This window comes from Papaver somniferum, unplaced genomic scaffold, assembly GCF_003573695.1.
Source record: "Papaver somniferum cultivar HN1 unplaced genomic scaffold, ASM357369v1 unplaced-scaffold_150, whole genome shotgun sequence".
Taxonomy (NCBI): domain Eukaryota; kingdom Viridiplantae; phylum Streptophyta; class Magnoliopsida; order Ranunculales; family Papaveraceae; genus Papaver; species Papaver somniferum.
The window spans coordinates 3524059-3547264 of NW_020624377.1; the positions used below are offsets into that span (position 1 = coordinate 3524059).

Here is a 23206-nt window from a genome sequence, read left to right on the forward strand (position 1 = left end):
TAGGGATAAAGAGTTAAACTTTTCTAACCTCGACGGTGCAGTAAGTTTCTTAGTCCTAGTGTGTTTTGTTTGAAGGTTTATTAGTTGTGAATGAAGATAAAACTTATTTCGTGGAACATTCGAGGTCTTTCTCATCCCGAGAGAAGACAAGAACTTCAATCTCTTCTTAGAATTTGGAAGCCTGATATTGCCTGTTTTCAAGAGACTAAAATTAGTGATTGGGATCGGGAGAAGGTAAAAGAAATTTGGGGGACCAACTGTTTTGATTGGGTTGCTCTAGGTTCAATTGGAAGGTCTGGTGGTATCTTGGTTATCTGGAACACTAGGACAATTGAGGTGGAAGACTCCCTTATTGGTGCTTTTTCAGTGTCAATTAAGGTTAGGATGAAAGCTGAAATTTTTTTGGTGGGTGTTAACTACTGTGTATGGCCCTTCTATTGAGTTGTTTCGTGAGCAATTCTGGCTGGAACTCAATGATGCTGGGTTGTTTTGGGGGGGTGCTTATGTGGTGACTTTAATGTAGTGAGATACAGTCATGAAAGAAATGGTGATCCAGTTGTGACTGTGGCAATGAGAGATTTTGGGCATTTCATTCACAATTTTAATCTTATTGATCCTCCATTAATTGGGTCAAATTGCACTTGGAGTAGGAATGGGAGTAGAAGTCGAATTGACAGATTTCTTTTTTCGGATGAGTGGGAAGAGCACTTCCTTAGATTAGAGCAACAAGCTTTAGCTCGCCCTTTCTCGGATCATTGGCCTTTATCTCTTACTTCCGAGGGTGAAGGATGGGGTGCTACTCCTTTCAAATTTGAGGCTGTTTGGTTTGAAGACCCTCATATTTTGGGACTTATGAAGATCTGGTGGGAGTCGGGTAATTTTCATGGTAATCCTGGCTTTATTATGGCGAAAAAGCTACAATTATTAAAGGCTGAGCTGAAATTATGGAAATAAAAATGTTTTGGGGCATTTAGATAGAAAAGTTGAAGAAAATTTATTTGATATTCAAAGGCAGGATAGACTAGAGCAACTTGTCGGTATGTCTGATAGTCTTTCTGGTGAGCAGTTGAGAGCCAAGGCTGAGTTTCATAAGCTTTCTAAGATGAAGGCTATTTTTTGGAGGCAACGAGCTAGAATCCAGTGGGACGAAGAAAATGAGAGAAATACCAAGTTCTTTCATAAGAGGGCCTCTTCAAGACAAAGATGCAACTCTTTCTCCCAGCTGAATGTCAACGGTTCTCCCACGTCCGATAAATCTGTAATAAAGAAGGCAATTGTTGATTACTACACTGATTTGTTTGAGGAAAAGAGTCATTCGAGACCGCAGTTGGATGGTCTTCAGTATCCAATGTTAGAGAGTGGTGCAGCTGAGGAGCTAGAGAAACCTTGTACGGTGGAGGAAGTTGTGGGTGCTATACAAGATCTAGGGAGTGACAGATCCCCAGGTCCTGACGGTTTCCCTATAATGGTGTTCAGTAAATGTTGGCACTTTATGAAAGATGACATCCTTGCTGTGGTGAATGATTTAATGGCGAATGCGCAGATAGACTGGAGACTCGAATCAACTTTTCTTTTTCTGCTTCCCAAGCATAATGAAGTGGTAAATGTTACTGATTTTAGGCCCATCAGTCTTATGGGAATTCTGGCAACTAGATTGAAAGGGGTGATGAATGATCTAGTGAGTGACCATCAGAGTGCTTTTGTTAGTGGAAGGCAAATTATTGATAGCTCTTTAATCGCTAACGAGGTTATTGATTCTTACAACAAAATGAAGAAATCTGGAGTTCTATGTAAAATTGACTTCCAAAAGGCTTATGATAATGTGTCGTGGGAGTTTCTCGACTATACACTATTGAGAATGGGATTTGGTGATAAATGGAGAAAATGGATTAAAGCTTGTACTCGACTTGTCAATTTCTCTGTCTTAATCAACGGGTCTTCGAATGGTAGGTTTGAAAGCTCAAAGGGGTTGAGACAAGGTGATCCTTTGTCTCCCTTTCTCTCGTATTGGTGGCTGAATCATTAAATCTCCTTTTTCATAAAGCTAGTGATATTATTTGGTTGCAGGGTTTCGAAGCTATCCAAAATGGAACTGTTATAAGTCATCTTCAATTTGCCGATGACACTTTAGTGTTTCTTCAAAATAAATCTAGTCAAGTTACACATTTAAGGAACATCTTGTTATGGTTTGAAATTATATCAGGTTTAAAGGTAAACTTCAAGAAGACAGCTTTGATCCCTGTTGGGGAGGTTCCGCAGATTGGTTCTCATGCCTTGACTTTTGGTTGTAAAGTTGAGAAACTTCCTATTTCTTATGTAGGGTTTCCTTTAGGGGATAAGTATATGTCCAAGGCAAAGTGGGATATAGTTTTGTAGAGAATAGAGGCAAGGTTGTTTAATTATTCGGCTATATTTCTGTCTAGAGGAGGCAAATTAATCCTTATCCATGTGGTTCTGCAAGCTTTGCCGGTGTACTTTATGTCGTTATTCATTGCTCCTATGTCCGTCATCAAGAAGATGGAAAAGCTTTTCAGAAATTTCTTATGGAATGATAAAGAAGATGATCACAAATTTCATCTTGTTAGATGGGAGGTGGCGATGTGTACTAAGGATTGTGGTGGGCTAGGAATTAAGAAGATAAAGTCTCTTAATACAGCTTTAATTATGAAATGGTTGTGGAGGTTTGGGTGTGAACAAACAGCACTATGGAGGACTATCGTTGCATAGAAGTACGTGGAAGACTCTTTAGGGTGGTACACTAATAAACCTAAAGGAGCTTATGGGACTAGTATTTGGAAAGGGATTGCAAGGTTTACTGACATTTTCAAAACCAACTGCAGTATGCAGGTGGGTGATGGGGTCACTACAAGCTTTTGGAACGATAAAGCGCTATCTACTGTGTGTTTGAAAGACCTTTTCCCTTTGTCTTATGCAGCTACAGAAGAAAAAAACGCAACCGTTGCTCAATTAAGGTATGTGAGTAACGATGTAGTAGAATGGAACTTAGGCATCACGAGAAGAGTACAAGACCCGGTTATTGCTGAACTCTCCTCCTTATTGTTTATGTTGGAGAATTGTCCAGTTGGAGATGTGAACACAAAGGATGACAGGATTTGGAATGGCGACAAATCTAATGGGTCTTTTTCAGTTAAGTGTTGTTACCAGTGGTTACAAGTTGCCGAGCCGCGTCCTACTAGATTTATCGTACGTGGAAGAGTGTGGTCTAAACATTGGCCAAGTGAGCTTTTTCTTATGGGCTGCAGGTTTTGGCAAGATCGCCGCCCAAGATGTTTTGAGAAGACGGGGCTGGAGTAGAGAATGGGTTAATCATTGTTATCTCTGTGTTCAAGATGATGAATCAGTGAATCACTTATTTATCCATTGTAAAAAGTCTTGGGAAATATGATGCTATTTTGCGAAAACATTCAAGGTGATATGGGCGACGCCTCCAGATTTAATTAGTTTGGTTAATTCTTGGCCTAGGATTAACAATTCTTCGCGCAAAGCTCTTGTTCTTAAAGTCTTGCCAGCTGCAATTGCTTGGTCTATTTGGAAGGAGCCGAATTTGAGAGCGTTTCAAGACAAGAGTAAGGAGGTGAAAAGGATTATAGAGCAAGTGAAGTTAACAGTGGCGAAATGGTTGCATAGCCGAGGTGTCTTGGCAAGTATCACCATCCCGCAATTTACAATTAGCTGGGAAGAGGTGATTTTTCAACCTCATTGATTTTCTTGTCAGTGAATCAAGAGGAGGCTTTGTAAGGTTTTTGTCTGTTCAGTTGGGTGTTCTTGTGTGATGTGTCTTTGTTCTTTGGTGTTTCTCTTGCGACCTTTAGCTTTCAAGCTTTGGTTTGTGTTTGGGGGTTATCTCTGTTTTTGCCCTTTCTTTTTTGGTTGGTTTCTTGGTTTAGAGAACATAATTCATGTACTTTATTCCTTCATCTATAAAATTTGTTGGTGGTGATGGGGCTAATTCTAAAACAAGATCTAAAATTAATGGGCTATCTCTATCTGTAACAAAGTTCGTTTCTCACGTGGCTGATAAGAAGGTTGAACTTTTGAAGAAATGCCAGTACAATGACCTTGTGTATCAAAGTCATTAGGAAGTGAAAGATATCCAACACATGCAGGCAAGAAGTGAAAGATGAAAAATATGGGTTTAAATGATACATAGTATATCTTGACATATTACATGTGGTCGAGAACCGCATTATATTGTTTTCGACAAGTTCAACAGATACAACAAGTTGAGGTGTGAGCTGAATTCCAAATCACTATCCACTTTACTTGCAATGCTCTTTGCTTGTTCTGGAAAGAGCATTGATCAGTATATAGATAGGAACCTCATTAGAGAATCCTGATTAGCGATCCGAAATATGTAGAGCTGAAAGTAGTAGTTGTAGTAATATTTTTGGTGATGTCGTTTATTAGTCTTCTTTATGTCTCTCACAGTAGATGACGTGTTTTGTGATCTTTAGATGAGGCATTCTCTTCTGTAAACAACGCTCTTTTCGTTCGTCTTTCTTCAACCTATCAAAAGTACCTTGTCCAATCCAACTTGTGGACTGCCTCAAGTCTTCAATTGATTCGAGATTTCTTTCCACAAGGTCTTGTTGCAACTTGTTCAATTTGGTTGATACCTTCATGAAATTAGAGACAGAGTGTATGCATGAGTATCTACAATAGCATTGACCGCTCATAATAAGCTTGGGGCATGTCAGATAACCTAAACTTACTTCTAGTAGGAAAGTTACTTTCACAAGAAAAAGAACTAAAAACCTAATTAGTTGCAAAACAAAATAAGCTAGAGAATTAAGCTGACATATTGTCGTTAACATTATACACTTACATCCATCCCCTACAGAACATTCAGATACCCTACGGATTTAACCTTGCGTTCATCTAACAAAAACAAAAGAAAAGATAAGCCAAGTTAGCATCGCAACCACAGTTAACAATGTCTTAGGACGTTAACTTTCTAATAAATCCTTGAAACATACCTTTTGATTGTGCGAACCAAATAAAGATGTCAGCTGCTAATTGTTTCACCTTTTCGGACATAAACTTCCCCCGACTTCGTGTAAGATATTTGCTTATTTGAGTAGAAGGTACACCTATTTGCTCTGCGACTTCAATCACAAGTGTAACCCAGTGAGAGAGGATATGACGGACGCCTTCAGCAAAACTAGAGGATGCTTGTGGTGCCAATTGATGATCTGATGCTGCGGTCTATGTCCATAGCTAGTTATAAATTCTTTGAGACACAAGTTACTACAGTTACCTGGAAAGAAAATTGGTTTGGTTGTGGGATTCTGTAGACAAGACTCGAGAGGAGAGATTTTTGTGCGTGACCTAACAACTTCAAGCGTAATCCTCTTGTGGTGTATTAATTTTAGAAACTGCGCATTGTATGTTGAACTTGACCACAACACCTAGGGTCAGCTCAGGGAAACTGCTTGGGATTTTTCTTAAACTGAATTAGGACATATCTAGGCGGCGGTGAGCACATGCCCAATGGTATTGTCCAGCGGTTATCTTGCGTGACAAAATATTAAAACTAGATCTAGGCGGAATAAAATTAAACGATTTGATCAGACAGGAGATACCAAACCTTTGGGACAAGTTGCAGCTGAGCTGCTTTGGGTGGGAAAAAGAGGCCAGCTTGTGGAAGTGGCTCTGCTCTCTCTTTCAGCTGAGCCATGAGTTCAAGGTTCCCTCGTCGAAAAAAAATCAAGTATTTGTTGGAAATAAGTTGCCTTGCTAGTTTTAGAGACGACAGGAATCAGATGATTCAAATGTCATCCCTATGTCCAATTTGAAGTTCAGTTGAACATTTTTTTTCTTCTTCTTATGGCACTATATGCAGTTTGGAACACTGACAGAAGTCGCAGCAAAATTAAACAGGGAACAAGCAATTTTATTTTATTTTATTTTTTGCAGGGAGGAACAAGCAACTAGATACCAACTAAACAGGGTACAATCTAACTTTATTGTCAAGAATGGACTGGCCTTCCGAGCTTATTTGGGAAACCCATTTTTGTACTGAAAATGTTGGAAAATTTTCATTTTTGTTCACGGTCTTGACTCCCGAGGGGTGGTGGTGCTGGATGACTTGGATGATGATGAGCAAGAAATACCCCACACCTGCACCAAAGGGAGGCGCTTAACTTTTGGCTTGTGCCCCATCAGCCCAGCAGATATAGACATGGAGGTGGTGGTGGTTGTGATCCAATGATCGGTGTGGAGAGAACAGAAGATACGCTTCCACTTTCATGAACTTAGGTGGGAACTTGCTTACTAAGCTGTATATGCTTCACTTTGCACTTGTCAGTGCTATCCTAAAAAGCTAATAGGGTTTGTTTCTTTACAAAGAGTATAACCCACAAATTCTGCAAAGCAAACTTTACAAAGAGTATAACCCGAAAAGAACAGTAAAGAAACCACAGGGCTAACACGGTGACTTGGAACTGTATCAGAAAATTTGTCAACTCTACATTTCAAGACATTCACAACTCATTTGTAAAAATTAAACAGCAAAATTCATTTCTGAAAATATATGAGATACATTTGACTTAACAATATGAACAGCAGCATAATCAACAACATCTGAGTTCACAACTTCTTTTTAATATATGAACAACACTACTTGGAAGAAAGGATACGGTATTGTGAACTGCTCAAAGTTAGGGCAACTTACTGGTTTTTCATTTCTGTCTGCATGAAAGCTTTTTGTTGGGGAAAGACTTTCTCCTCGTTGCCACTTCTTTCATGTGATAACACAGATCAGTCGTGTTGTTGCCAGATGAGGAAAAGCACATGAAAGTACTATCGAACCTCACTTCCTGCACAGACGCGACTCGAGCTTGCAGCATCACTAATGGAAACAGGAGCAAATGATTTATGTGCCCACGTCCTGGCATGTATTGCCCTCTCCTGCAAATTGCTTCTCCTCTTGCAAGGTTCGTTGAAAGTTCTGAAAATCTGCATTGCTTGATTGAACAACGTAGAAGGATATTCCCACAAGCTTACTATTCTTGTGTTCCGTATAAGCCTCCTCCAAGCAGCAGAAGCACATTCAAGCAGTGATGGAAGGAAAAAATAAAGCAATCTAAGAATCACAAATGCAGTTGCTAGTGCCAGGTATGTCTCTTGCTGAAGCAACTTTCCTGGGGACCTAGCCCATGAGAATGGGCAATTTTCTTCCTCGGTGTCTTCGTAATTTGCAAGATTTGTCTGGCTCCCAATTCTCTCCAAAGAAGTTCGATCCAGCGACACGGGCTTCATTCCTAGACAAGAGTAAAAATTCAGGATTTGTAGCCGATCAAAATAACATCCATGAATTGATGAAACAAAAGAACATGCAGTCCTGCTTGAAGGAGTTATATGGTAAGGCAAAGGAATCACTATCGAGCCCAAGGAAGTCTATAAACCTTTTTTCACATGTGGTGTTATCCTAGACTAAAATGTACATTTCAGACTTCAAACCACGACTATCTTCACAAGTGAGGAGAACTTCCTACCTAAAAAGATGGTTCATGGATGCAAATACTAAAAGAAAAAAATTGCTTTGCAAATCTACCAGAGAGCAAATCAAATAGAGTACCAGAAAATGAGAAAAATGCTACAAGCCTTTTTTTCACAAATGATGTGGTGTTATCCTAGACTACAATGTAAATTTCAAACTTCAAATTGGGATTATCTTATTTGGTTACTCCCATGTTGCCAAATAGACAGTAGCTGGCAGATTTCACAGGTGAGCAGAATTTCCTACTAAAAAATATGGTTCACGGATGCAAATACAGATAAAAGAGAAAAATTGCATTGCAAATCTACAAGAGAGCATTCTACAAGGCTTACCAGTGACATCGGAATAAAAATCAACAAGGGAAGTGAGGTTACGTGAACCATGATATCGCACCCGCATGGTGGAATTAAAAAGAAAAAGAGTAGGGAACCCATGAACTCCATACCTCGAGAGTATGCTGTAACAACGTAATAAATGTTATTCAGATTCGCAGGAACTAACTTTTAACTACATACAGGGCAGCTAAAAGAATATTCAATAAACTCCAAACCTTGGTTTGACAACAGATTCTTCAAATGCAAAGTGGATGATGGAAGGATACAAGGAAGACATCGCACCAAAGGTCGGTCTACAAGTTCTGGAGAAAGAACACCAAGATGCATAAAAGAGAACAGCTACATAGTCGTGACTGTTCTTGTGAACAAGATTAAGCACCTTCTGCAACGAAACATCATCACCCTGCAAAGATCGAAAATGCCAACCATCAGATCTCTATTTGGGACAAAAGCAAATAAGAAATAGTATTCAACATGTCAAACATGTAAACTTGATTCGTACATAGCACTCTTAGTACATAATCAGCTACAGAAATTCATTCATCATCTGTAAGAGTTTAACCAAATGAAAACACGACATATAGGATGTCAGTAGTTCTACCATAATTAGGATGGAAGATTTTTCTCAACTAACGTGAAACCTTCATCGTTTCTGCTAGAGGCCGAAAACCTAAACCCGACGGGAAAAAGTATTGAAACCCAAAAGTGGGTTTGTTAAAAAATAAGATCCCGAGGTTCGGTTAAGTGTCAGTTCACACCTTCCAAAGGTTTTGCAAATTGGTCTCTTTTGCAATAAGCATTTCCGTAACAAAAATACTAGGAAACATGATTTTCAAACCCTTTATTTCTCTCTTCTCTTTAGTTTGTTATCTGAAAAACCATCAATCACACGTCTCCAATCATTCGCTTAAACCAAGATATGATAAAGAAACTAAAACACCTGATCCCTTCTCATATTATTATACTCGGTAAAAAAATACCATGATCAGCTGAGGTAAACCATCTGTAGTTAAGTTTCTGTGGTGTAGTTGCCGAATGTTGTTGTTCTCAACCACCATCAAATAACCAGCTAACTCTAATCATTTTACAAACCCTCAACACGCTGATAATCAAGATAATCAGTTTTCAATATTTCAGACAAATGCCCACTCTTTGTGGCAGGTTCACATACTCCCCCTCACCCACCCCGGCCATTCATTTACACAACAATCCCCTATCAAATGCATATCATCATATACTAGCCTCCCCCTCCTATCCTATGTACAACAATACTATGATAAGATCAATATTTTTCACTGTCTAAAAACAACCCAACCTATATCCAATAACTAAATTTTGAATTCATTTTCCCAATTTTATAAATTTCTGTTCATCCAGTTTATCCAATAACTAAAATTTCCAAAATTTCTATGAAATTTATTAAGAAAACCCAAAACCCAAATCAAATAACAACAAAAATACCATGAAGAATCTCAATTTACCTCAGTAACACCAACAAATGCACCAGCAGCAGAATCAAAATTTGAACAGAAATCCCTACTCCTTAAGATCGAATCCGTAATAGAAATTGGTGAACAAAAAGATGATGGTGAAGAAGAAGAAACCCTAGCAAACAACCTTCCAAATACTAGGAATATAAAAACCCCTAATCTCGATGCCCTAATAATCGCCATTGACAAATAAAGGAATACAGAGAAAAATAAATAAAGATTGGATTTTTATTAAAGAAATCAGAAATCCAAGAAAGAGGGGTTATTGGATATGAGGTGTAAGAAGAAACTGGCGCATTTTAGCCTGTGGAGCTCTCTCTGAAGGTGGTGATGGTGAAGATATAACAGGGAGAGTGATAAATACGGGAGCTCTTGTTTTTTAATTGTTCGGATAATGAAATTGCTGACGTGACAACGCGAAAAAACGGTCGTCAACTGTTTCTGTTTTGTGGACTTTACTTTCTCGGAGAGTGATTAACACTGTTACATGTGAGCCGTTCAAATTATTATGTTTGGATGAGATGAAATTTTGGCAACTTATGAAGTGGGTGAAGAATATCTTTTTCCTATGAGATTGACGTTAAACCTTTTTAGGACAAACTTTGGGCTGACATTTTTGTCAATCTTGCAGGTCGATTGACAAAAAAACTAGTTTGGGCTCGTACTAATGATTTCTGATAGTTTTTTTTTATTGGTAAAAGATTTTTTTTCCGAAAGCAAAGGTTATGTATTAAGAAAAGCAGTTGGACTAGCCAACATAAAACACAAAAAGTACAATACATGCCGAACAGACTACCAAGCCGGAAAGGATGCACTGCTGAGTATGCAGTAAACAAAAGCAAAGAAAGCAACGGTAGGGAGTGACCTGATGCTATACTCCCCTCGCTGTCAGATTGTCAACGTCTGCATAAACTGAAACCACTGCATCAAGTTACAGATCATCAAGGTCCGCACATAATAACATCCCAACTGCTCCAAATCAGGTTGGAAGGAACGAATTTGAATGTGTCAGCTTCACAAGATCAAAGGACAACGAGGTTTTTTGCAAGTTCAGCTGTGCATTTCTGTCGACCTCCGAACACCCTTGCGTTCCGCTCCTTCCATAGCACCCAGCAAATTGCATAAGGGATTTCTTTTGCCCTCCCATTTAGAACATTAACAGCCCAAGCATCAAACAACTGTAATAAAATTGCCATGAGATCTTGAAGCAATCCCAAACCTCGAAAGAAAACGGACAGTGCATAAACATATGGTCGGAGGATTCTCTTTCAACATTACACATAACGCACAAATCGTTGTCAATACTAATGCCCCTATGGCTCAACATATCCCTCGCTGGTAGAGAGTCGTGAAAACTGGCCCAGATAATGAAACTTACTTTGTTAGGACTATACGCCTTCCAAAGGTGTTTTCGAAGTTGCAAGAACCGTGGTCACCTTCTAAAATTTCATAACATCTTCATGTGCTGAAATGATCCATAATATCCAGTTCATCTTCCCACTCTACTAAATCAGGTACGTGAGGAATGTCACGCCTAATCAAGTCTCATTCCATCTGCTCATTCATGTTTAAAGCTCTTTTAAAATCACATTTCCAACCATTAGTTCCAACCATGTCTGCAATAGTAGCGTCCTTCGCCCTAACAACTTTGAACACTTCAGGGAAAATATCTTGCAATCTCCCTCCGTCAAGCCGCATATCCTTCCGGAATCGTATTCCTTTACCATTTCTAATTTTGAATTGCGCCATGTTTTGAACAATAGGAACCATCTTCACAATATTGTTCCATAAACTTCTGCATTGAGGTTGAGAATCAACGTCTGGAATTAACAAATCGTTATTTCTTTTGAATTTTTGATTCACTATCCTCCTCCAAAGAAAATTTTTGTTTCTTGCAAATCTCCAAATCCACTTGATACGCATCGAACGATTTATATTCCTTAATTTTTCACCCCCAATCCTCCACTCTCCTTAGGTTTACAGATCTTCAACCATCCTACACACACCATCTTTCGTCCTCCTTCTACAGATCCCCAAAGAAAGTTTGGCATGATTCTAACCATTTTCTTTTCCACATTTACTGTAAGATGAAAAAAGGATAAGTAATAAATTGGTAAGCTCGCAAGACAACTCTTAATAAGTACCAATCTACCAGCTTTGTTCAATTTTCTTTTCTTCCAAGTCGCCGGCCTCTGTTCCATTCTAACCAATACATGCTCCCAGACAGAAAAACTGAGCCAGTGTGAACCAATTAGCAAACGAAATTTTTTCTGTTTTACATCCAAGCTCCCTAGATAATACATCAATTACCTCGTCAGCACCCATGCTTACCATCGTACTTTTATTAAAATTGAGCTTCAAACCTGTTAAGGTTTCAAAGACTTCCAAAATGATAAGTAATCTCTTCACTTCTTCAGACACTAGCATCAATGAATACCAACGTATCATCTGTGAATTGAAGGTGAGAAATAATAGATCCATTTTCCGCTACTTGGAAACCTGAGAGCTGACCCCTTTCAACTGCATCATTAATCAATTTAGAGAGAATCTCCACCACCAGTAAGAATAAGTATGGTGATAAAGAATCACATTGTCGCAAGTCTTTAGTTGGCTTGAATTTCTCCGTGAAGCTACCATTCACTAAGATAGACAGGTGAGAAGAAGTAACACACCACCTGATCCACGAAATCCATTTCTCACCAAAATCATGTCTTTGTAAAATAATAAACAGAGAATGCCAATTAACATTATCGAAAGCTTTCTCCATATCAATCTTGCAAAGAATTCCTGGTTTCTTGGACTTTAATCTACTGTCCACACATTCATTTTCAATGAGTACACCATCAAGGATTTGTTTATCATGAATAAATGCACCTTGGAAGTCTGAGACAAGAGCCGGCATTACCTTCTTCAACCTTACTGCAAGTAACTTTGATAATATCTTGTACACAATTCCTATGAGACTTAACGGTAGGAAGTCTTTAAGCGTATATGAGTCCTCCTTTTTTTCGAATTAAAGTAAGGAAAGAGCAATTAAATCTCCAATCTATTGAACCAAACCGATGAAAATCTTTAACAAGATCCATGAAATCCTCTTCTAGTATGCCCCAACAACTTTTGAAGAATTCTGCATTGAACCCATCTGGTCCCGGTGCCCTATTAGAACCTAACTTCTTTATAACATACTAAACCTCCTCTTCCGAAAATTCACGCTCTAGCTATATCTTGTCTATCTCAATAATCTTAGGAAAAGAAAGATCTTCTATCGAAGAATTAACTTTATCCTGCTGTGTGAAAATATTAACGTAGAAGCTTCGTATTTCTTCTTTTATAATGTTCTGATCAAAACAATCACTTCTTCCAACCTGGAGCTTAGATATTGTGTTACGCTTCTTCCTTGCACTTGCAATACAGTGGAAATACCTTGTGTTAGTATCTCCCCAACGGAAATCATTTTGTTTTTCCCTCAAATGCCATTTTCTTGCTTCAATTGATTCAATCATCATAAGTTTCATTTTACAATTCATTCGTTCCTCAAGTTGTTGATGATGCAAAGCAATCGATTCCTCCAAATATGTTCAACTGGTGAATCCTTCCATTCAATTCCGTTTTATCTCTAGCAACAGACCCAAACTCTTGCTTCCTTCATGGTTTGATAAAATGCTTGAGATTTTGTAACTTGAGGAAAAATTTTGAACTTGCACTACCGTTGAACTCCATTATGGTCCACCATTGCTGCACTTTAGTTACAAAATCCTTGTGCTCCGTCCATACTCTATCCAGCTTAAAATAGGGTTTAGATGGCAGTACTGTAGGCTCAGTAATAATTAATATCGGGTTATGATCCGAAATAGTTCTTGTCAACACTACCTGAAGTGCATTAGGCTGAAAGCCTCTTAGAAGTCGTGACTGAACAAAAAACGATCCAACCTACACAACAAAGGAATAACATGATTGTTGGACCAAGTGTAGGATCCACCATTAATTTCATAAATAAAAACATACTGCATTGAACAACCACACCATACATGAGAATAAAAAAAAATACATCAGATTAAAACAACTATTACATAGGAGGCGTCAGTTCTCGGCGGGTGGTGGAATTCCTAGGGAGATGTAGGGATCGTATTTGATGAGCACCCTAAGAATGTTGAAATAAGCATGGAATTCGAATTGACGACCGCGGTGAGATGCTGGCCACATCGCTAGAGTTCTGGGTTCCACTTCATGTTCGGATTCACCGTTGAGCTTATTTTTGAGATTCTCAATTAGTTGAGCGATGAACTCCGATACATTACAACTAATTACACTAAAACGATGCGCCAATCCGTCACAATTACGCCTATTAATGTTCATAGTTGCAGATGCGAACATTTCAAAAAAATTCTGCCAGAACGTCGATTGTGATAATTCCTACCGGTAGAAACATCAGCGGCAACATCTTGTGTTTAAAAAATGTAGCCTCTGCAAATAGCTAAATTTTCTTGTTGAGTGAATCTAACAGAACGAACTCTGGGAGGCATTTTTGTAGATGATTTGAGAGGGAAGAATGTGTAAAATGTGTGAATTTAGAATTGAAATGAGGAGTATTTATAGATTTCAAAAAATGTAGCCGTTGGATCAAAGGTTTTTGCAATCGTTCAGATTGAGCGGTTGGTGCCATTGGGTCAGACGCTGGCGTTTTTAATACGACCGCGAGCGTTATAAGTAAAAAAGCGCGTTGGAAGTACATACGCTGGCGTTTTTCCTTCTGACACCAGCGTTGATAACAATATCGCCCGTCTTTAACACAGACGCGCGCTGGATGTTCCGACTCAATGTTCAAAGCAACAATTTTGATGATTTGAACATCCATTTTTCATGTTTGTTCATTCCATAGTGTGAGCAAAATGAAAAAACTCTGAGTTTGTTCATTCCATTGGAACTGCTCTAAAGTGGTAAACTTACTTTTCAACTTCAGGAAACAAAAAGTCTAGAAGTCAATATGACTAGTAGAAGTAAAAAAAGAAATTTTTTATGCAAAAACAGCTTGTGACGTATGTTCCTCGAAGCAGAAGCACTTTCAAATTAGTATCCAAGGCCCGTAAACTCATCTCGAGACTAGACACTGTTTCTTACACTCATTTTACACCCATAAAGTTTTTTTCTGTCTATATAAGCGAGGGTCTAAAATTCAGGAACATCGCCCTCAAATTATCCTGTCTGGTTTCTCTCTAATGGCGACTGTAATAGATTCATCACCAAACAATCACTTGAATCTTGATTCAATCCCAACAATTTATCTAAGACTCTTATCTCAATCTGATCTCCATCTAATCGATCTTTGAGAAAATAATCTTCACATGAAATTAGCCCCAGAGGCCTAATTTGAGAGATCCGTTTGATTCTGAATTGAAGAAGAGAACAATTGGATTAGAAAATGAAGATGATTTATTATGGTTCGTAAAAGGGTTATAAGGGGTTTGGGGTTGCAGAAGAAAGACGAGGACAATTGTTGATGCTAGTGATTTTGGGGACTTTTTCTCAATTGGCTGGAAGCTTTATGCTTAGCGTAAGGAGGAAAGATGGCAAATTTTCATTGTTCTGTCGCAGATACTTAAGGTATGGCCATTGGGGGCATTTTCCCTTTTTCATTTCGACTTGAATTTGCAGTATATCAAATTTATAGACAAGGATGTAGGTAATAAATATGTTGAATTTTTCGCCTAGGAATTGGAAAATATAGCTTCTGTCGCTGTGTTGTTTTACATTGAAAGGATTTTTTTTATCCTAGGATTGGGGCAGTATGCCTGACACAGAGTGGGCATTTATCTGAAAATTTAAAGACCGATTGTCTTGATGATCATATTCATGAGTTTGGTAATATCAAATACTAGTTAATTGGCTTTTTGATAGTGGTTGTAGGAATCTACATCTGGCAACCATAAAACGGAAGCTTAACTATCAATGGTTTTTGCCTCAGCTGATCATTGTATTTTGTTACCGAGTATAAAATGAGAAGGGACCAGATGTGTCGGTTTTGTTTGTCGTATCTTAGTTTAAGCGAAGGATTGGAGAAGTGTGATTGGTAGATGTTTGCAGATGGCAAACAAAAGAGAAGAGAGAAATTCAGGGACAGAAACTCATGTTTTCTTGTGTTTTGTTATCGAAATGCTGATTGCATAAGGGACCAATTCGCAAAACCTTTTGAAGATGTAAACTGACACTTGACAGAACCCCATCTTACTTTTTGACAGACCCTCAGTTTTAAGTTTTAGGCCCGTTTCTAGCAGAAACAAGAAGGTTTCACGGTAGTTGAAAGAATAATACTCGATCCTCTTCCTAATTATGGTAGAAGTGCAGACATCCAATACATTGTGGTTTCATTTTGTTGAACACATCGATAGATATAATAATACAGACGATGAATGAATTGGGTGTTTGGCAGAAACTGTGTGTGATTTCAATAATAGGGTGAAAACTAGGTGGTGTTGGCCAACGTGACCAAAACTAAATGTATTTTGGTATTTGGACGTTTATGTCTTTATCTTTTTATTTTATGACCTGTTTTTCCATGGTCGTACCCAACATCCGATTTTTTTATTAATTTTACCGGTTATTATTTAACTGTGGCTTATGTGGGTGTTGGGATAGCACATCCAGACACCGTATAAATGTCGAGAGGATAGGCATAAGGGATGCTATCAGAGTCCCAACATCAACTTTTGTGGAGTGCCGACACTGGATATTTGGATCTCATTATACGTTTGCTAAACGTGATTATCAAAAATTATACAATCATTAGTGAAATAGTTATCATTAATCGGCCTCGATGTCTAGATGTTGTTACTTAAATCTTTTATTTCTCGTCTTACTCTTCACTTCTATTTCTTCCATTTTTGTTTTTCTACGGAACACACACCACACCCATCTTCTTCTTCTTCTTCTTCCTGTTCCTGGTTCTTATTATTTCCTTTTCTGGTCATGTTCATATTGTCCTCTTATCAGTTCCACTGATCTGTAATCTCAGGTATGAAAAATTCGTCTTCCTAAAATCTCGACGTAAAACCTAGAAATTGGATTTCTAATCTTTTTTCCCATTTTGACTTCTACGTCTGGATATAGATTGAAAATTAGGCTAGGGTTTTGATGTTTTATATGTTTATGCATCTTTGATGTTTTCTTTTTGGGTTCAATTTCATCTTTGATGATAATGTTAAACTGGATATAAATTTTGATTTTGATTTCATGGGTTTAATAGGCAATTTCTTAGTGTTAGATTCGAATTTTGGTTACGAAATTATGCCACTGTTTGATTTTGGTTGTTCGGATTTTAAAGAGGAATTAAAGCAAACATCTGATATGATTGTACATATCAATAACAAACTAGCATGTTTATATATACTAGGGTACTTCTCATACTGTGTAACTGTGTTGAATTTTTAATATTTTGTTGTTACTATATTGAATTTTTGGTGTTCGATGAACACTCATTTTTGATAGAACAATTTCTGGAGATGTATGAGCTGGTTTAGTGTTGCTCATACAGAGTTCCTGTCTCTCTAGTAGTGTTGGTGAAGCAAGACTCTCTTAAACTATAAAATCACTGTTATTAATTTTCTTGCTCAGGTTACAACTGATGATAGAAATGCCTATTTATAGGATACAATGGACTCTCTAGTTTTGTCTAGAGTTTTCCTTTGTCGGTCACTCATTACAACCGTATTTGACTAGCACCACAGCCCTAGAATACTCTAGGATACATCACACTTATCAATTTCTTTTTGTATATAGAACTCTCTGGTCTTGGCAACAAACTGACATGGTGACTCTTGTTTGTTCATTCTAGGGTGATAAGCAATAATTGTGTGAAGACATGAAGAGAGGACTAGGCATCGCCATCACTGACAAGCAGGGTCTCACTGGTTGTAAACGGGGAATTGAAGCGGTTAGAGGTTCTCCTGAATAGTCATACCAACACCTGGTCAGTCACAGTAACATGCTTGTAGAACACAACCCAGGAACGCAAACAACAATTGAACCCGATACAAATGGTGGTTTTTTGTATTATTTTTTTTGCGCTGGGCGTATCATTACAAGGATTCAAGTCTTGGTGTAGACCCGCATTTGCTGTGTATGGTATGCATCTAAGTGGGGAACGCAGAGGAACTCTACTTTCGGCAATTGGGCATGATGCCAATGGAAAAATGTACCCTATTGCGTTTGCCATCGTTGATTTTGAGAACGGTGATTCCTTTTTATGGTTCATGCAAAAGTTATTCAATGCGCTTGGTCACGAGTATTTGGTGAGAAAGGATCTAGTTGTGTGTTCAGACAGATCGGCAGGCTTCGAATCAGCGATTGCGGAAGTGTTTCCTGAAGCATGCTATGTGTACTGCACATACCATATTAAAGGTATCTAACAACAACACTTTATAGTCGTGTTACATTTGTTAGAAACCCATCTCTTTTAAAGTTTAACCCTTGATCTATGTAGAGCGGGACAACTCCTAGTTATCTTTGCCGATGTAGTTTACATATAATATTGAGGGCATATTCAATTGTCATTTTTCACAATGCAGAGAATATCATCAGGAGGTACCACAATTTCGCCGCTGCTAAGGCATTTATGAGAGATGCACAAGCGTACACTATAGATGGTTATCAGAGGGCTATGTTACAAGTCAAAAAGGATAAGGCAGTTTTTTCCTATGTGCAGGAACTTTATCCAAGGCATTGGGCTAGGGTGAAAGCCAAGAGAGCCCGTTATACTCTCATGACAACAAACATCTGTGAGAGTTGGAATAACCTACTTTTGAAGGCTAGAGATCTCCCTATAACCCATTTAGTGGATTTCATTCGAACAGAGCTTATGGGAGGGTTGGATTGCAGGCTTGCAGCCGTAGTGTTATCTGGAGAAGTTGGATTGCAGGTACCCAATGTTGGCGCGGTGGTCAATCATCCAACTGCAACAGCGCCAGCCCCAGCCCCAGCCAAAGCATAGATCAGAACTTTCTGGATGATTTCCGACTCTCTTGTTTAGAATGTACATTTTTATTTTGAACCAAAACATTGTCATGCGCTTTAACCTTCAAGTACCCTTGCAAAGTAAAACTCTTCTGGTTATGTTGTTAAGCCTTATAAGGCAATGAACTTTATCAATGTTAACTATGTTTTAAAATTCAGCGTCTTGGAAAATTTATCTATATCGTTATATTAGAAGAACAAGCAAACTAAAGGTCGTCTTGCTTTCCCAAGGCTTATCAACAAGATAAGTCATTTGTAAACTGACATAATAATAGGTTCCATTTGTGTGCAGCTATTATCCACGATGTTCTTCTAGTGTGCAGTTATTATCCGCAACAAGAATAATATGTTATGCAGGAAATATCTACAACTTATTATGGTCCCTAAAACCTGTGCAGGAAATATCCACAAAAAAAATCTTACCAAATCTCTCTTCGAAACAATTATCTATTGATCCTAACTCAATAATCTAATTCATCAGAAACAAACATTTGAAAATCAACAACCATGAACCATCTATAAAGAGAGATCACTACAATATCCACGGTGTTCTTCTAGTGTGCAACTATTATCCGCAACAAGAATAATATGTTGTGCAGGAAATATCTACAACTTATTATGGTCCCTAAAACCTGTGCAGGAAATATCCACACAAAAAATCGTACCAGAAACAATTATTTATTGATCCTAACTCAATAATCTAATTCATCAGAAACAAACATTTGAAAATCAACAACCATCATCCATCTATAAATAGAGATCACTACAATATCCATTTAAAGTGCAGGCACCCATATCCTTGATATCACTTTCAGGCCCATCCAGATATATGGCCAGCCTAAGATTCACAACTGACAATCACATGTTATTTGAAGTTGGCATTGGAAATAAAAAACCGGATTGGTTAAATGCTAACTGAACTGTATGAAAATCATAATCTGCGGGTAAGCAGTTTTTGATTGGAAATAAAAAATGCTAGCATTAGAGATCAAAAACCAATTTCTTGAACACAAGTACACAATAACAAGAAATGAAAAAAACCCAGGCTCCCATGTGAAGTTGAATTTTTTTCGGTGGGTTTCTTTAACAAGAATGGTACACTGTTAGGTTTGAATATAATGAGCAAATTCAAAAGCAAAAGTTAAATTATTTCTTACATATGAGTAAGAAACTATACTAAAAGAAAACAAAGGACCCTAGAGAGAAAATTGCAGGCTTGCAGCATGATGGTGCAAAACAGATTAACCATTTACATTGACGTCTTCAAGGACCACGACTTTCATTCAGCTTCAAATGCAACTGCAACCATTTACAGCACTATCTTATAAGCAAAGTAACATGCAAACTGCGGGTAAGAAAAGACAGGCATGATGTACAACAAGTATAAACTGAAGGTCAAATTTATGAAATTTATAAGTAGACAAAGCATCTGTCACGCATGTGAATGGCACACGCGAAAACCTGTGCTTATAAACAAGGTTGTTTAGGTGAATAAAAATGGCTACATCGAAATAGGTTGTTGGTACCAAACCATCTGAACAACCCTTGTTTACAAATATTCTTAGCGTGCAGCTGTTATCCACGGTGATACGGAAAGACCATAATAGAAAAGGGTGTTAGTTAGACATCTCTTCAACCATAGAGTTTTCTTTAAAAGGAAGGGAAACTAGATGTTTTTTTCATCTCGCCTCTGCAATCTTAGAGTGAAACAAGAATATTAACTCAGAGACTCAATTTCATTCTCATCTCAAAACAGCCATGGTAAATGAAAGATATATTGTTGAGGAAGGTTTCAACGGGATTCCACCATCCTCAATTTCAATATCAAATTCACCAGCCTTGGAGAACCAATCTCAATTTCAATCTCAACTCTCCGCACCTCAATTTCAATCTCATTCTCTATTTATGAATAGCAGTTACGAAGTTGGGAGTAGCAGTTCTGGTGGTGTTAGTGGAAATGAAATTTGTGTTGGTGGTGATGATGGTGATAAAGGTAAATCCCCATAGGAAACTCCCAAACCAAGTGAGACAGATGGGGGTTCTGGTAATGGATGGATTATAACTGCAACCAACCCCCGATTTGGAACTCTTACTGCGCTTGAAGGTGTTGCACTTGTGGGTGATCGTTTTTTGGTCGCTGGTGGAAGGCAGATGGGTTTTCAGACGATAGTGTTGTCCTCCGAGACAAGATCACACATATGTATGCTTGCAACAGGATTGGAGATAGATGGGGGTTGTGGTAATGGATGGATTATAAATGTGACCCACCCCCGATTTGGAACTATTCCCGTGCTTGAAGGTGTTGCTCTTATGGATGATCTATTTTTGGTCTCCGGTGGAGTGCAGGTGGAATTTGAGACAACAGTTTACTTCCGATATAAGATCACTTATCTGTATGCTTGCATTGAGACCCAGAGCTCCTGAAAGTGGTCTTGTCTTTACAATCTTGGATCTTTATTGTCCACATATTACCAGACCTGCATCCGTACTGTTATCCGAAGAAGTTGGATTGCAGGTACCCAATATTGGCCCAGTGGTCAATTAGGCTAGTTGCATCGATCTCCTTCATTTACAGCAAACCTAACGACTAATACGTATCCATTCTGAAAAATCTATGGTGGTAAGTTGCACCTGTTGGAAGGAGTCATATAAAACATATATTTTAAGAGATCAAAATAGGTAAGTAAACAAACCTGAGATAGAAAAGGAAACATGCACCTTCACATCAACAGTGTCTCATATAACGGCTAGGCGAGCACATCTCTAGGTACCTCAAAACTACCACATCTCTTATCTTGGTGTACACTGGTACTGCAAGGCTATGTAAGTGGTGGAAAAAATACATTACAAGATATGTCCTAGTTCTAGAGTTTTCCCTTGTTAACTATGAATTTTTTCCACACTTACACAGCTTTAAGTCGCATCAATGGATCCTGGCAAAACAAAGTGCAGGGTAGTAAGAATCAACCAATTTTCATCAATGAAAAGAGACCATAATAATGATGAGTAATGCAAGAAACTCTAATGTGTTAAGACTTTACTCACCAACTTGATTTAAAGAGGTTACTTGTCAGGTTTGCAGTATGGATCTCAATAAGGTGAGCTTGATTTGTGCCAAAATAAACAACGCACCTACACAAAGTTCACGGAAAATTAAGATATATATTAATATGTTTTCTCTACGAGAACTCTTTGTGGTGAGTTGTTTATTCTGGCATAAAAATGCATATCTTATTCTTTTGTTGTTGTAAACCTGCAGCAGCATCGTGTTCATGGGAATGGCTAGAATCCTACATGAAGGATACAACTCATATAAATGTAGGGGTATACTAATCCTGCAAGGCTCTCCAACGGCTGGAATAAACTCATTTTGACAAAGTTAATGAATTTATTCAAACGCTTAAACAGATTTACAGGATCAATATTGTCCATATATGAAACGTGACAACAAACCGCATACAGAACAAGAGGGAAATAGAATACAACCAAACAACCACAAATCTAGAGCAGCAATCTGATGAACGAGATTACAGTTGAATAAACCTTATTTGGGTTGTAATCTACTGAAAGAGATTACAACATCCAAGGAAAAAAGAATATAAAGCAGTAAACATCAGCATAAAAAGAATACAGATTAGATAAAACTATTGAAAGATAATGCAAACCACTAAAAATCAGTAAACCTTAAATGTGAAGCAGAAATCTATTGAAAGACGTTACAAATGGATGCTAAGCAGTAACCAGTATGGATGTTAAGCAGTAAACAACAACAACAACAACAACAACAACAACAAGAGGGTTGAGATTCGTATCTAAAAGGCACAAAGAAAACTCCTTGAGATTAAATGAGATACATTGAAAGATGGGAAAAAGGTCCGACTTCTTCGTATCTCTCTTTTAATAAAACAGGAGGAGAGCTGCAATTATTGAGTCAGAGGAGGGAAATGAAATTTGAGAGGGAAATCAGATGGGGTTTCAAATTTGTGAGGGAATGGATATCAAAAACAGTTATTAGATTGGGAAAGTGAGAGGGAAACGAAATTTGAGAGCCAAAAATTTCGGACAAGATAAAAGAGCATAATAATTAAGGAGAGATTTGCTTTTTCTCTCAAAATATCTAAGTCCAAGGCGTCCGGATCGAGGTAAAGTTGGTCAAATTTGTGGTCAAGTTGGTCAAATATGTAGTCAAGTTGGTCAAACACATAATCATATGCAAAACGAGGCCTGAGTTTCTCGTTAGGATGAATTTGAGACGAAATATATCAGGATTGAACATCGCAGCTTCAAAGATTACTAGAGTTAGACCTGAGTTTCTCGTTCGGATGAATTTGAAACGAAATATATCAGAATTAAACATCACAGGTTCAAAGATTACTAGAGTTGGACCTGAGTTTCTCGTTCGGATGAATTTGAGACAAAATATATCAGAATTGAATATCACAGCTTCAAATATTACTAGAGTTAGACCTGAGTTTCTCGTTCGGATGACCTTGAGACGAAATATATCAGAATTAAACTTCACATGTTCAAAGATTACAAGAAGATGAATTTTTATCTTTTGTCGGAAGGGGTCGTACAGGAAATATCCACTCAAACCTGTGCAGGATATATCCGCAGCTAGAAACCAGGGAATATCTACAACTATAAGGCTATTATGGTCTTTCCGTATCACCGTGGATAATAGCTGCACTCTAAGAATAATTGTAAACAAGGGTTGTTCAGAAGTCTTGGCCCCAACAACATATTTCGATGCAGCCATTTCTCTTCACCTGAACAATCCTGTTTACAAGGATAGTTTCCGCATTATTAGTGAACGTGAATTAACAGGTGTCTGTCTTTGGGTCCCGCGGTGT

The 23206-nt window shown here is 38.0% G+C and overlaps 3 protein-coding genes across 3 annotated transcripts; 1 reads left to right on the forward strand and 2 right to left on the reverse strand.

The window, feature by feature from the left end:
- Positions 1–6458: 6458 nt before the first annotated feature.
- Positions 6459–9705, reverse strand: LOC113336196 (5'-adenylylsulfate reductase-like 4). The gene is made up of 4 exons (XM_026582182.1): positions 9339–9705; positions 8073–8260; positions 7855–7979; positions 6459–7283 (listed from the first exon to the last, which is right to left on the reverse strand). The coding sequence occupies exons 1-4, from the start codon at positions 9528–9530 to the stop codon at positions 6823–6825; spliced, it is 966 nt and encodes a 321-aa protein (XP_026437967.1). The 5' UTR covers positions 9531–9705; the 3' UTR covers positions 6459–6822.
- A 2055-nt stretch (positions 9706–11760) lies between these two features.
- LOC113336038 lies at positions 11761–12249 on the reverse strand. The gene has a single exon (XM_026582034.1). It carries the CDS (start codon positions 12247–12249, stop codon positions 11761–11763), a length of 489 nt encoding a protein of 162 aa, XP_026437819.1.
- Positions 12250–14535: 2286 nt separating this feature from the next.
- Positions 14536–18511, forward strand: LOC113336143. The gene is made up of 3 exons (XM_026582134.1): positions 14536–14948; positions 17176–17741; positions 17909–18511. The coding sequence occupies exons 2-3, from the start codon at positions 17378–17380 to the stop codon at positions 18328–18330; spliced, it is 786 nt and encodes a 261-aa protein (XP_026437919.1). The 5' UTR covers positions 14536–14948; positions 17176–17377; the 3' UTR covers positions 18331–18511.
- The last annotated feature ends 4695 nt before the right edge of the window (positions 18512–23206 follow it).

Excerpts from the sequence above, each read along its gene's own strand:
- LOC113336143 (XM_026582134.1), top strand. The coding sequence starts at position 17,378 with ATGGTGGTTTTTTGTATTATTTTTTTTGCGCTGGGCGTATCATTACAA. Across the intron at positions 17,742-17,908 it reads CTGCACATACCATATTAAAG|AGAATATCATCAGGAGGTAC; the intron begins GTATCTAACAAC and ends TTCACAATGCAG.
- LOC113336196 (XM_026582182.1), bottom strand. The coding sequence starts at position 9,530 with ATGGCGATTATTAGGGCATCGAGATTAGGGGTTTTTATATTCCTAGTA. Across the intron at positions 8,261-9,338 it reads CATTTGTTGGTGTTACTGAG|GGTGATGATGTTTCGTTGCA; the intron begins GTAAATTGAGAT and ends CGATCTTTGCAG. Across the intron at positions 7,980-8,072 it reads GAATCTGTTGTCAAACCAAG|CATACTCTCGAGGTATGGAG; the intron begins GTTTGGAGTTTA and ends ACGTTGTTACAG.
- LOC113336038 (XM_026582034.1), bottom strand. The coding sequence starts at position 12,249 with ATGCCGGCTCTTGTCTCAGACTTCCAAGGTGCATTTATTCATGATAAA.